Source organism: Aquarana catesbeiana, linkage group LG07 (genome assembly GCF_042186555.1).
Source record: "Aquarana catesbeiana isolate 2022-GZ linkage group LG07, ASM4218655v1, whole genome shotgun sequence".
In the NCBI taxonomy this organism is placed as follows: domain Eukaryota; kingdom Metazoa; phylum Chordata; class Amphibia; order Anura; family Ranidae; genus Aquarana; species Aquarana catesbeiana.
Window position 1 is genome coordinate 341,260,505 of NC_133330.1, and position 13,814 is coordinate 341,274,318.

A 13,814-nucleotide genomic window follows, 5' to 3' on the forward strand; every position below is an offset into this window, starting at 1 on the left:
TTAGCCCCCACTTCCTACATGACATTCCAGGACCGGATGGCCTTAGACATGGTGCTAGCTGGGAAAGGAGGTGTTTTGTAAAATCATAGGAAAAAACGGGAACCTGTTGTACATACATTCCTGATAATATTGGCCCAAATGGTAAGGTTACTTTAGCTATAAAGAAATTAGAAGATCTGTCACTGGAGTTGAAGAAGAACTCAGGTATCACAGACCCATGGGACCAATATTTTAGCTGGATGAGTGGGTGGCAGAAGGTGCTCGCCCAGATACGGGTAAGGGTATTAATAATCCTGGTTCCTTTAGCCCTGATTGTATGCTGTATTCTACCTTTCATAAAAGGTTAATGAGCAAGGCTGTAGACAATAGCACACCTACATTTCTCCACCAAGAAGAAGAGGACCCCCTTATGATGGAAGATGACAAACCCTTCACTCCTCTACAGTCACTCCCTGTCCATAATCTCACCATCCTATAGGGTTTTAGGGATAGATAGCGCCTGACTGCACCTCTCCAGCTGTATCGAGGAGGGAAGTGAACAGTTACTGCCCAATTCTATATACAGCCAAAAAGAGTTGCTGAGGAGAAGGGCCAGGCCAAAGTGGGACCTTTAGTATTAGGGACAGAAAAGAGAAAATAGTCATTTTAGGGGGGATTGTGAAGAAATGTGATGTAGATAATAATAATAGTAATCTGAAAATGTCTATTTTCTTATGTGCATACATATTTTTCTCCTTACTCATTATATAAGTATACAGGTTTGCTCTGTTTCTATATTTTCTCAAGATGGCGGGTACCCCCTACATCCCACACATCAGAAGAACGCGGAACTGAAGATAAAACCAAAGAGAGCCAAACCTCGTTATGAAAATTCTCCATCTTCTTTACTATCTTAACCAATGAGATGTACCTATTAGACTAACATAGCAATGACGTATTTGTGTGTATAAAACATTAACACCGCCTTGAATAAATTAGAAGTGTAACAGTAACGATACTGAGCGTGTCTCAGAGTGTTTACTTTTATATGCATGCATATCAACACTTTCAAAATTAGAGACAGCAGCAGATAACCTTGGGCTCGATTGGAGCTCTTAATCATTTCCATAACACCAGTATAGGTCCTAACACATCACCCAGTCCATACCAGTATATATCCCAACACATCACCCAGTCCATACCAGTATAGATCCTAACACATCACCCAGTCCATACCAGTATATATCCCAACACATCACCCAGTCCATACCAGTATATATCCCAACACATCACCCAGTCCATACCAGTATAGATCCTAACACATCACCCAGTCCATACCAGTATATATCCCAACACATCACCCAGTCCATACCAGTATATATCCCAACACATCACCCAGTCCATACCAGTATAGATCCTAACACATCACCCAGTCCATACCAGTATATATCCCAACACATTACCCAGTCCATACCAGTATATATCCCAACACATCACCCAGTCCATACCAGTATAGATCCTAACACATCACCCAGTCCATACCAGTATATATCCCAACACATCACCCAGTCCATACCAGTATAGATCCTAACACATCACCCAGTCCATACCAGTATATATCCCAACACATCACCCAGTCCATACCAGTATAGATCCTAACACATCACCCAGTCCATACCAGTATATATCCCAACACATCACCCAGTCCATACCAGTATAGATCCCAACACATCACCCAGTCCATACCAGTATAGATCCCAACACATTACCCAGTCCATACCAGTATAGATCCCAACACATTATCCAGTCCATACCAGTATAGATCCCAACACATTACCCAGTCCATACCAGTATAGATCCTAACACATTACCCAGTCCATACCAGTATAGATCCCAACATATTACCCAGTCCATACCAGTATAGATCCCAACATATTACCCAGTCCATACCAGTATAGATATCCAGCATGAGATTTTTCACCATTGAGATCTGATGTTTTTTCTCTTGTATTCTTTCAAATAAATGAAAGTGTTCCTTTCATTTATTTGAGCAGTGTATATATGTGGGAGCCGGTTTACCTGCCAAAGAAATTGAATTTTTGTCAATCCAGCCCTGAGATTTATACAGCTCTGCCACACAGTCCACCCAGGTGAATTATACCACTTACATTTAGTGTACTGTTGAGGCTTACCAGTTTTAGATTTGCTGGCTGCTTGAGTTTTACCTCTTTACTGCCACTAATACACTTCCTGTCCTAGGGTGTCTACAGAACACCTCCCCCCCTTCTCTTCTTCTCCATAACAAAGGAGGGAAGGTGTTCTGTAGTCCTCAAATAGCTGGGGAAGGTGTAATTAGTAACCCTGCAGCACAGGCAGACAGTACAGGAAATGATCAGCTCGCAAGATTACTGGCAGGATCAATGAGTATTTTTATTGTTGTTGCAGTTATTGAACTGTTATAACCAATCAGGAAGCGTCAGTTGTTCCACCTGTGAAGTATCGCCGGGAATGTTGGAGTGACGGCAATCATTGTAGGGACTCGATTCACAGTAAACTCTAAACTGATGACATGTAAAGACATCCAAAGCACTGCATATGGAGGATTTCGGGTCCCAAAGTTCTTTTGAGACTCCACAGATGTGCGCAAATTTCACACTCGACATGTTTGGTAACCATTTACTCAATGCAACCCGATCTTTCAGATTTTCCCAAAGAAAAAAAAAAAAATTCTATTGTGTGTGTTTGCACTGAAATTCATTTTAGTGTGATAAATAACCGCAAACTGTGCGACCACTATTTTATTCTACAGGGTCTCTGCTCTTAGAAAACATTAGACACGTGAAATTCATTTAGGTCCGAATATAAATTCGGACAAATGTTTGGTTATTTTGGAGATTCGGATGTATCCAAATCTCCGAACGAAATGGTAATGAATTTTTTTTCGTATATTTGTTTTCTAATGAATTCCAAATTTTCTGAACAATTCGAATTGTCCGCCATTTTTTTATTTTTTTATCTTGCCATGGGGTTCCCCTTAAAATCCATACCAAACTCAAACGGTCTTTTTTTTTTTTTTCAGAATTTTTTGTTGCCGGTGTTCTATCGAATAGTGCCCTCCTTCGAAAAGTGCCCGCGCATGCGCAGTACGGAAGGGCACACCGGCTGATTTCCCGATCAGCTGGCGTGACGTCACCATGACGCGCACATCATTGGAAGCATTTTTCGACGTGAGATACCATTTGACGGGAAGAATTGAAAGCTATGCAAAGAGCGGAGGGAGACCGTAGTTGTCAGATTGAGCCTCGCTGGTGCAGGGCGAGTTGTGGGTGTGTTGCAGGGCGGGTTGTGGGCATGTTGAAGGGTGGGTTGTGGGCGTGTTACAGGGCGGGTTGTGGGCGTGTTACAGGGCGGGTTGTGGGCGTGTTGAAGGGCAGGTTGTGGGTGTGTTGCAGGGCGGGTTGTAGGTCGGGTTGTGGGTGTGTTGAAGGGCGGGTTTTGTCTGTGTTGAAGGGCGGGTTGTGGGCGTGTTGAAGGGTGGGTTGTGGGCGTGTTGAAGGGCGGGTTTTGTCTGTGTTGAAGGGCGGGTTGTGGGTGTGTTGAAGGGCGGGTTGTGGGTGTGTTGAAGGGCGGGTTGTGGGCGTGTTGAAGGGCAGGTTGTGGGTGTGTTGCAGGTCGGGTTGTGGGCGTGTTGAAGGGCGGGTTGTGGGCGTGTTGAAGGGCGGGTTGTGGGCGTGTTGAAGGGCGGGTTGTGGGCGTGTTGAAGGGCGGGTTGTGGGCGTGTTGAAGGGCGGGTTGTGGGCGTGTTGAAGGTCGGGTTGTGGGCGTGTTGAAGGGCGGGTTGTGGGTGTGTTGCAGGTCGGGTTGTGGGTGTGTTGCAGGTCGGGTTGTGGGTGTGTTGCTGGTCGGGTTGTGGGTGTGTTGAAGGGCGGGTTTTGTCTGTGTTGAAGGGCGGGTTTTGTCTGTGTTGAAGGGCGGGTTGTGGGTGTGTTGAAGGGCGGGTTTTGTCTGTGTTGAAGGGCGGGTTTTGTCTGTGTTGAAGGGCGGGTTGTGGGTGTGTTGAAGGGCGGGTTGTGGGTGTGTTGCAGGGCGGGTTGTGGGTGTGTTAAAGGGCGGGTTTTCTCTGTGTTGAAGGGCGGGTTGTGGGTGTGTTGCAGGGCAGGTTGTGGGTGTGTTAAAGGGCGGGTTTTCTCTGTGTTGAAGGGCGGGTTTTCTCTGTGTTGAAGGGCGGGTTGTGGGTGTGTTGCAGGGCGGGTTGTGGGTGTGTTAAAGAGCGGGTTTTCTCTGTGTTGCAGGGCGGGTTGTGGGTGTGTTGCAGGGCGGGTTGTGGGTGTGTTAAAGAGCGGGTTTTCTCTGTGTTGCAGGGCGGGTTGTGGGTGTGTTGCAGGGCGGGTTGTGGGTGTGTTAAAGGGCGGGTTTTCTCTGTGTTGCAGGGCGGGTTGTGGGTGTGTTAAAGGGCGGGTTTTCTCTGTGTTGCAGGGCTGGTTGTGGGTGTGTTGAAGGGCGGGTTGTGGGCGTGTTGAAGGGTGGGTTGTGGGTGTGTTAAAGAGCGGGTTTTCTCTGTGTTGCAGGGCGGGTTGTGGGTGTGTTGCAGGGCGGGTTGTGGGTGTGTTAAAGGGCGGGTTTTCTCTGTGTTGCAGGGCGGGTTGTGGGTGTGTTAAAGGGCGGGTTTTCTCTGTGTTGCAGGGCTGGTTGTGGGTGTGTTGAAGGGCGGGTTGTGGGCGTGTTGAAGGGTGGGTTGTGGGTGTGTTAAAGAGCGGGTTTTCTCTGTGTTGCAGGGCGGGTTGTGGGTGTGTTGCAGGGCGGGTTGTGGGTGTGTTAAAGGGCGGGTTTTCTCTGTGTTGCAGGGCGGGTTGTGGGTGTGTTAAAGGGCGGGTTTTCTCTGTGTTGCAGGGCTGGTTGTGGGTGTGTTGAAGGGCGGGTTGTGGGCGTGTTGAAGGGCGGGTTGTGGGCGTGTTGAAGGGTGGGTTGTGGGTGTGTTGCAGGGCGGGTTTTGTCTGTGCTGCAACTCTCCCTTAGACACAAACCCGCCGTTCAATACACCGAACCCGCCGGGCAACACAGACAAAACCCGGCCTTGAGCACATTGTAAACCCGCCCCTCAACAGCGAGGCACAATCTGACAACTACGGTCTCCCTCCGCTCTTTGCATAGGTTTAAATTCTGCCCATCAAATGGTATCTCCCGTCGGATAAAGCTTCCTATGATGTGCACATGTGCGTCATGGTGACATCACGCCAGCTGATTTGGAAATCAGCTGGAGTGCCCTTCCATACTGCGCATGCGCGGGCACTTTTCAACGGAAGGGTACTATTCGACAGAACACCGGCATTGTTTTGATTACATTTCAGCTGTCAGCGGGGAAGCCCACTGACAGCTGATGAGTGATCGGTTGTTAAGAACGCGGCGGACGGCTTCCCAGCCCCCTCCTTAACAACCAGCTACACTTCACACAGAAATCGAAATTGGTCGATCATTTTTCGAATGATCCAATTCTGAATCGTTCCGAAAGTTTTGAATTTTTTAGAAAATTAATAAATGAACAAAACAAAATTAGGAACATAACTAAATGTATCTAAAACTAAAACAAATTCTTCCGTTTTGCACGTGTCTTTAAAATACACTATATGACCAAAAGTATTGGGACGCCTGCCTTTACACACACACGAACTTTAATGACATCCCAGTCTTAGTCCGGAGGGTTCAATATTGAGTTGGCTCCGCCCTTTGCAGCTATAACAGCTTCAACTCTTCTGGGAAGGCCGTCCACAAGGTTTAGGAGGGTGTCTATGGGAATGTTTGTCCATTCTTCCAGAAGAGCATTTGTGAGGTCAGGCACTGATGTCGGCAGGAAGTCGGCACTGTACATCCTTAGTGGGGGTGTTTTTCAGGGGTTGGGTTTGGCCTCTTAGTTTCAGTGAAGGGAACTCTTAAGGCGTCAGCATACCAAGACATTTTGGACAATTTCATGCTCCCAACTTTGTGGGAACAGTTTGGGGACGGCCCCTTCCTGTACCAACATGACTGCACACCAGTGCACAAAGCAAAATCCATAAAGACATGGATGAGCGAGTTTGGGGTGAAGGAAGTTGACTGGCCTGCACAGAGTCCTGGCCTCAACCCGACAGAACACCTTCGGGATGAATTAGAGCGGAGACTGCGAGCCAGACCTTCTCATCCACCATCAGTGCCTGACCTGACAAATGCTCTTCTGGAAGAATGGTCAAACATTCCCATAGACACACTCCTAAACCTTGTGGACGGCCTTCCCAGAAGAGATAAATCTGTTATAGCTGCGAAGGGCGGGGCCAACACAATATTGAACCCTACGGACTAAGACTGGGATGCCATTAAAGTTTATGTGCGTGTAAAGGCAGGCGTCCCAATACTTTTGGTGATATAGTGTATATAATATTTGGGGGTTCTACGTGAAAATTTTTAAAAATTGTCCCAGCAGGCAGCAGGTGGTTAAAATGTTACAAACAGGATTGAATAAGGTCCCCTTTGCTGGTTATAGATCTGAGCCAGAAGCTCTACACCACAAGTGAACAGTTGAGATATAAAATTTTATTTGGTTGAAGTAGGAAACCAATGGTTTTTTTTCAAGGCCCCAACATAGCCGGCTACATCAGGGGTTGATAATCACCTGATTGACCACAACATACAGGGATATACAATGCAATACTGACACATAATCACATACATAGGTTGGACTTGATGGACTTGTGTCTTTTTTCAACCTCGCCTACTATGTAACTGTGTAGTTTCCAGACAGATGACACTGCCGATGGACAAAGTTGCACAGTTGGTGGTATTTAGACCAGTACAGTCTCAGGCACAGGGCTCCTCCAGCTGGTTTGGTGGTCTTTGCCGTCTGGTTTTTGAGGCTGGACTGAATCCGAATTTTATCTTCTTCTTCTACGTCCTTGTGGTGCGTTTTGGAAGCCTTCAGAGTAAAGTGCCGAGCATCCCAGCGTGGCAATCAAGGAAGCCAAAACGATGAACGTCAACAGACCTCTTAACCATTTATACCAGAGGGGGACTATGGGAGCCAAGTTTAGATCTTTATTCCCAAAAGTATCAACCACCCAGGATATGGCAAATCCTATTCCCAACCCTACCGTGGCCACATTGATATTCTCCATCAACAGCAGACTGGTGAACGCCATGAACGGGAACACCCCGCCCGTCACCAGGTTGCTCCAGTTGGGTCCGGAGGGGCTGTTGTCTGGAAGGGTGTAACCCCAGCGAACCCCACCGAGGAAGGACAGAATACAGGCCCCATACAGCACCTGTACTGAGGCCAGCCCCGGCTGGTAAACCTGCATAGAGCACATCGTGAGCGGCACCGCCATGAAGGGCGTGGCTCCGAGGACCCCTAGAATAAACGGCGGCTTTGGGACGTTCTTCATTTCCTGCCAGCGACGCCGCACTGCGGTGATGAGGATTCTTTCCTTCTGCCGCTGGCTGGATGTGTGGAGGCCGAGCCCTGGTCTGAGGTTAAACGTGGAAAGAGGCCCCATGGGGAGGGGCCTGGAGGTTGGAGGTCTTTGGTAAAGACGGAGGGCTGCTGGAGAGAACAACCATCGTCTGCCTACCGGGGAAGTGTCCTTCAATAACTGGAAGAGAAAGAGAAGAAGATCAGGTATTCAGAGAGATTTCCTCCAATCAGAAACGTCATTTCCTGTGTGGTCACCAGGACAGGAAGTCAGGGAGAATGTTCCCAATGGGGACACAAACACCAACAATAATTTTGAAAGAGGTTCTGACCCCCCCCCCCCCCAGGTGCCCAACCTGTGGCCCTTTAGCAGTTTCATATGCAGCCCCCGAGCCCCTGCCAACTGTGTTTTTATGTTCTTGCTTAGACTGGCTTCTAGCAGTTAAAGGGGTTGTAAACCCTCGCCGTTTTTCACCTTAATGCATAACCTCCTGTGCTGCAGCAGCGCCCCCGAGCCCCCCTTATACTTACCTGAGCCCCATAATTCCCACAACGGGAACGAGCACACCAGCCCCGGCCGCTGTCTCGTGTCCTGATTGGATAGATTGATAGCAGCGCAGCCATTGGCTCCTGCTGCTGTCATTTAAATCCAATGATGCGGGAGAGCTGGGGGGCGGAGCCGAGTCCTGCTGTCTTTGTCTACAAGTGTGTATGAAGAAGAGCGCTTCTCCGACGGGGCTCTCGAGAAGAGGAGGAGCCAGGAGCACCGCGGAGGGACCCCAGAAGAGGAGGATCGGGGTCACTCTGTGCAAAACCAACTGCACAGCGGAGGTAAGTATGATATCTTTGTTATTTTTTTTTTTAAACCGAACCTTTACAACCACTTGGCCAATTAGACTTTCAGTTTAAATCTGCTAAATACATGTCAGGTTCCTCAAAGCAAAAGATGTGCACAGCCTGAGTAGAAAAGCCAATCCCCTGCCAGTATGCTGCAGAGTGCTCTCTGTGTGGAAGCAGCAGCCTCTCTGCACATGCTCCCTGCTAAGTCAGAGCTGGAGCTCTCCAATCAGCAGAGGAGAAGGAGCTTTTTAATTGAGAGGCTTATAGGTGTGACTGTAGTCTCTGATCGTCTCCTGTATTATGTCTGCAGTCTCTGATCATCTCCTGTACTATGTCTGCAGTCTCTGATCGTCTCCTGTATTATGTCTGCAGTCTCTGATCGTCTCCTGTATTATGTCTGCAGTCTCTGATCATCTCCTGTACTATGTCTGCAGTCTGACCGTCTCCTGTACTATGTCTGCAGTCTCTGATCATCTCCTGTACTATGTCTGCAGTCTATGATCATCTCCTGTACTATGTCTGCAGTCTCTGATCATCTCCTGTACTATGTCTGCAGTCTATGATCATCTCCTGTACTATGTCTGCAGTCTCTGATCATCTCCTGTACTATGTCTGCAGTCTCTGATCATCTCCTGTATTATGTCTGCAGTCTCTGATCATCTCCTGTACTATGTCTGCAGTCTCTGATCATCTCCTGTATTATGTCTGCAGTCTCTGATCATCTCCTGTACTATGTCTGCAGTCTCTGATCATCTCCTGTACTATGTCTGCAGTCTCTGACCGTCTCCTGTAGTATGTCTGCAGTCTCTGACCATCTCCTGTATTATGTCTGCAGTCTCTGATCATCTCCTGTACTATGTCTGCAGTCTCTGACCGTCTCCTGTAGTATGTCTGCAGTCTCTGATCGTCTCCTGTACTATGTCTGCAGTCTCTGACCGTCTCCTGTAGTATGTCTGCAGTCTCTGATCATCTCCTGTACTATGTCTGCAGTCTCTGACCATCTCCTGTATTATGTCTGCAGTCTCTGATCATCTCCTGTACTATGTCTGCAGTCTCTGACCATCTCCTGTATTATGTCTGCAGTCTCTGATCATCTCTTGTACTATGTCTGCAGTCTCTGATCATCTCCTGTACTATGTCTGCAGTCTCTGATCATCTCCTGTATTATGTCTGCAGTCTCTGACCATCTCCTGTACCATGTCTGCAGTCTCTGACCGTCTCCTGTACTATGTCTGCAGTCTCTGACCATCTCCTGTATTATGTCTGCAGTCTCTGATCATCTCCTGTATTATGTCTGCAGTCTCTGATCATCTCCTGTATTATGTCTGCAGTCTCTGATCATCTCCTGTACTATGTCTGCAGTCTCTGATCATCTCCTGTACTATGTCTGCAGTCTCTGATCATCTCCTGTATTATGTCTGCAGTCTCTGATCATCTCCTGTACTATGTCTGCAGTCTCTGATCATCTCCTGTACTATGTCTGCAGTCTCTGATCATCTCCTGTACTATGTCTGCAGTCTCTGATCATCTCCTGTATTATGTCTGCAGTCTCTGATCATCTCCTGTACTATGTCTGCAGTCTCTGATCATCTCCTGTACTATGTCTGCAGTCTCTGATCATCTCCTGTACTATGTCTGCAGTCTCTGATCATCTCCTGTATTATGTCTGCAGTCTCTGATCATCTCCTGTACTATGTCTGCAGTCTCTGATCATCTCCTGTACTATGTCTGCAGTCTCTGACCATCTCCTGTATTATGTCTGCAGTCTCTGATCATCTCCTGTATTATGTCTGCAGTCTCTGATCATCTCCTGTACTATGTCTGCAGTCTCTGATCATCTCCTGTACCATGTCTGCAGTCTCTGATCATCTCCTGTATTATGTCTGCAGTCTCTGACCATCTCCTGTAGCACGTACACAGTCTCTGACCACAAAGATCTTCCACTTACCTGTACGGCCAGGGGCAGAGTCCTCCCTCGGAGACACAGCAGCATCTCAGCAAAACCTGAAAAACAAAAACTTTATCAAACACACAAATGAACAAACACAGCTTCCTAGGTGAGCACTAAGGATGAGCTCAGGTGTGTTCGCACCCCGCACATGTAGAGCCGCCAGGAAGTCGGCACTGTACAGCGCTAATCGCAGGCAGTGAGACATCTTCCTGATCCACGGCTGCAGAGATCAGTGCTTGCGATTAGCGCTGTGCAGTGCTGACTTCCTGGCGGGCTCTGCACGTGCGGGGTGCGAACACGCCTCAGCTCATCCTTAGTGGGCACATGTGACGATATGGAACAGACTCCGCCCAGAACTGTCAGCTGCTGTGGAAAATGCTACGTGACCCGGCATGTCTCTTTAATATTTTCTGGGTCGCTAACCCCAAATAAGTATGCGGCCAGCGAAGGTCGGACATTTCTGGTACACTTACTCGTTTGGCTTTAGTATTTCAGGTCACTGACCCAAGAGGATCAGCATGACAGTCAGGAAATGAGCATTTCCAGAGTGGTGAGAAATGGCAGCATGCACTCCCAGGCAAACAGGGGAACTACAAGTCCCAGCACACCCATTGTGACTGCACCACCCCCATAAATCAAGAATTCCTCCCTTGCTCTCAGACCTAGGGTGCCCAGGTGTCCCGGATTGCCCGGGACAATCCCAAAATTAGCAGGTCTGTCCCGGGCTCCCTCATTCCGGGACAATACAGTGCCCCGGAATTGCCCCCTGGCCCTGGACCATTCTGATGCCCTCTAAAATATCCCTCACATCGCTGCTGTCACTCACTGACAGCCTGTGGTGGACCCCTGGCTGGTGAGACCCCTTTTACATGAGCCGCTGGCTCAGTGCCCAAATGGTTGCTAGCCACTGCCCGCCTCGCATCTAGCAACCAGTGACGTCATGAGGAGGAGAGAGATAGAGCCCCAGCATTCACAGCGGGGGAGATTTAACTTCCTCCTCCACGCCTACTGATTAGCTCCACCCACCTCCTCCCTGCATCATTCAGTCAGCAGCATGCAGAAATGCACAAAGGAGAGATGAGTTTTGTAGAAAGGCAAGTGAATCCATAGCACTCACCATGGACAGATCGGGGTTAAAATCCTCAGTCAGCTCTCCCTCAGAAGCCAGCAATCTGTGCTGAACTGTCAGCACTTCACAGGAGCTCAGCCTGGAGCTAGCACTGATAAGAGGACAGTAGGCAGATAAGGGGTCTGCAGAAAAGGAGAGGACACTGACAGATGAGATGACACCCTCTGAGGGATGGAAGGAGGACACATCCTTAGATATCAGGACAGGGTTCATGCTGGGGTGTGACCCCCCCAAAAGTGAAGGACTACAGGTCCCAGCATGAACCCCTCAGAACTGAACATGTGATGCCCCCCCAATCAGTGAAGAACTACAGGTCCCAGCATTAGCATGTGAAATCGAAGGGGTCACACCCTTAATTCTCAGGGGTCCATGCTGGGACCTGCAGTCCTTCAATTTGGGGGGGGTCACATCTTTAGATATCAGGGGTTCATGCTGGGACTTGTAGTCCTTCACTTTTGGGGGGTGTGACCCCCCAAAAGTGAAGGACCACAGGTCCCAGCATGAACCCCTCAGACCTGAAGATGTGACACCCCCCCGGCCCCCGCATGGGAGAAGTCACATCAGCAGCCAGCGGTGGGAGGGGCGTTCGCTTTCCCGGGGCTCCGGTGTATCGGACTGGTGGCAGGCTATAGGTGACAAGTGGCACACTGCATTTGGTGGCAGGCTATGGGTTTAAAATGGCACACTGCATCTGTTGGTAGGCTATGGGTGACAAGTGGCACACCGCATCTGGTGGCGGGCTATGGGTGACAAGTGGCACACTGCATCTGGTGGAGGGCTATGGGTGGAAAGTGGCACACTGCATCTGGTGGAGGGCTATGGGTGGAAAGTGGCACACTGCATCTGGTGGCAGGCTATGGGTGGAAAGTGGCACACTGCATCTGGTGGCAGGCTATGGGTGGAAAGTGGCACACTGCATCTGGTGGCAGGCTATGGGTGACAAGTGGCACACTGCATCTGGTGGCAGGCTATGAGTGGAAAGTGGCACACTGCATCTGGTGGCAGGCTATGGGTGACAAGTGGCACACTGCATCTGGTGGCAGGCTATGGATGACAAGTGGCACACTGCATCTGGTGGCAGGCTATGGGTGACAAGTGGCACACAGCATCTGGTGGCAGGCAATGGGTTACAATTGGCACCCTGCATCTGGTGGCAAGTAACAAGCTGCATCTGGTGGCAGGCTATGGGTGACAAGTGACGTGCTGCATCTAGTGGCAGGCTATGGGTGACAAGTGACGAGCTGCATCTGGTGGCAGGCTATGGGTGACAAGTGACGAGCTGCATCTAGTGGCAGGCTATGGGTGACAAGTGACGAGCTGCATCTGGTGGCAGGCTATGGGTGACAAGTGACGAGCTGCATCTGGTGGCAAGTGACACGCTCAGGGTCCCCACTAATTCTGCATTATGGTGAGTTGAACAATTTCATTATATATTACAATGTAGTACAACACCAGCCATTCACCCGACAAATCACCCCTGCCACCAAATTCCCCGTCAGCCCCAAGACTACATTCCCCCAACCCCCCCCCATCTTTTTTTGGGAAAGGGGAAAGGGGGCAGGGGGGGTGCCTGAATGGCAGTTTGGAAATGTGGTCACACTACTAGGACCTCACCACAGGTGCAGCGTCTGCAGCAAAGCCAGGAACAGGAAGTGACTTCCCTTCCTGTGGGCAATGAAGCCAGAACAAGTGTGGGCAAGACTTCCTGAGCATGCTCAGACTGAACTCTGCCTGGAATCCCACACACCGCCTGAGCGGCCAATCACAGAGAGACTGCCATGGCGTCTCTGAACATCCAAGCTGCCTGGCTGTCATGCTGATCCTCCTGCTTCAGCAGTGCAATCACCGACCCGGAAAAACATGCAGAGAAGGACACGTGACTCTGATGTCTCCGATCTGCCTGCGGCAACCAAGCTGAACCTGGAAGATGACAATGGCAGCCAGGCGAACTAAGTTTTCAGAAGAGAGATGGTGGCCCCCCGTGTTTCTTCCATTGTACAGTTACTTTAATGAGCAACACACCGCTAAAGCTGACCATTCACTATACAATCTGATTGTACAATCTCCTTTATATACATACTACACGATATATACAAGTAATATACTGTCACTTTTACAATGTACATCAAATGTATCACATTGGTTCCTGAAATGACACATCACACATGATACAATCTATTGGTCATACACTATACAATCTACACAACTAATCAGTTTGCATCTAATCAGGCAGGCCCTCCCACTAAATACTTGTTGGTAGATCTAAAAGTGATTATACAATCAGATTGTATAGTGTATGGCCAACTTAGGCTGGAAATAGCATAATAACATTTGTTTTTTTTCTACATTTGCTCAGAACTGATGGGCCCTCCTGGATCTAAGGGAGGGGGGGCTCTGATGGGCACTCCTGGATCTAAGGGGGGGGCTCTGATGGGCACTCCTGGATCTAAGGGGGGGGGCTCTGATGGGCACTCCTGGAT

The 13,814-nt window shown here is 49.0% G+C and overlaps 1 protein-coding gene across 2 annotated transcripts; it reads right to left on the reverse strand.

The window, feature by feature from the left end:
- Nucleotides 1–6,523: 6,523 nt before the first annotated feature.
- LOC141102591 (transmembrane protein 69-like) lies at nucleotides 6,524–13,022 on the reverse strand. Of its 2 annotated transcripts, none has more exons than XM_073591494.1 (3): nucleotides 12,949–13,022; nucleotides 10,203–10,258; nucleotides 6,524–7,595 (listed from the first exon to the last, which is right to left on the reverse strand). In XM_073591494.1, exons 2-3 carry the CDS (start codon nucleotides 10,245–10,247, stop codon nucleotides 6,882–6,884), a joined length of 759 nt encoding a protein of 252 aa, XP_073447595.1. In that variant the 5' UTR covers nucleotides 10,248–10,258; nucleotides 12,949–13,022; the 3' UTR covers nucleotides 6,524–6,881. The 2 variants fall into 2 exon arrangements, with proteins under 2 accessions (XP_073447595.1, XP_073447596.1); XM_073591495.1 differs by lacking the exon at nucleotides 12,949–13,022 and adding an exon at nucleotides 11,323–11,544.
- Nucleotides 13,023–13,814: the final 792 nt, after the last annotated feature.

What these genes read in the sequence shown, in the direction of transcription:
- LOC141102591 (XM_073591494.1), bottom strand. Translation starts at nt 10,247, where the DNA reads ATGCTGCTGTGTCTCCGAGGGAGGACTCTGCCCCTGGCCGTACAG. An exon ending in CTCTGCCCCTGGCCGTACAG is followed by an intron (nt 7,596 to 10,202) that starts GTAAGTGGAAGA and finishes TTTCTCTTCCAG; the next exon opens with TTATTGAAGGACACTTCCCC.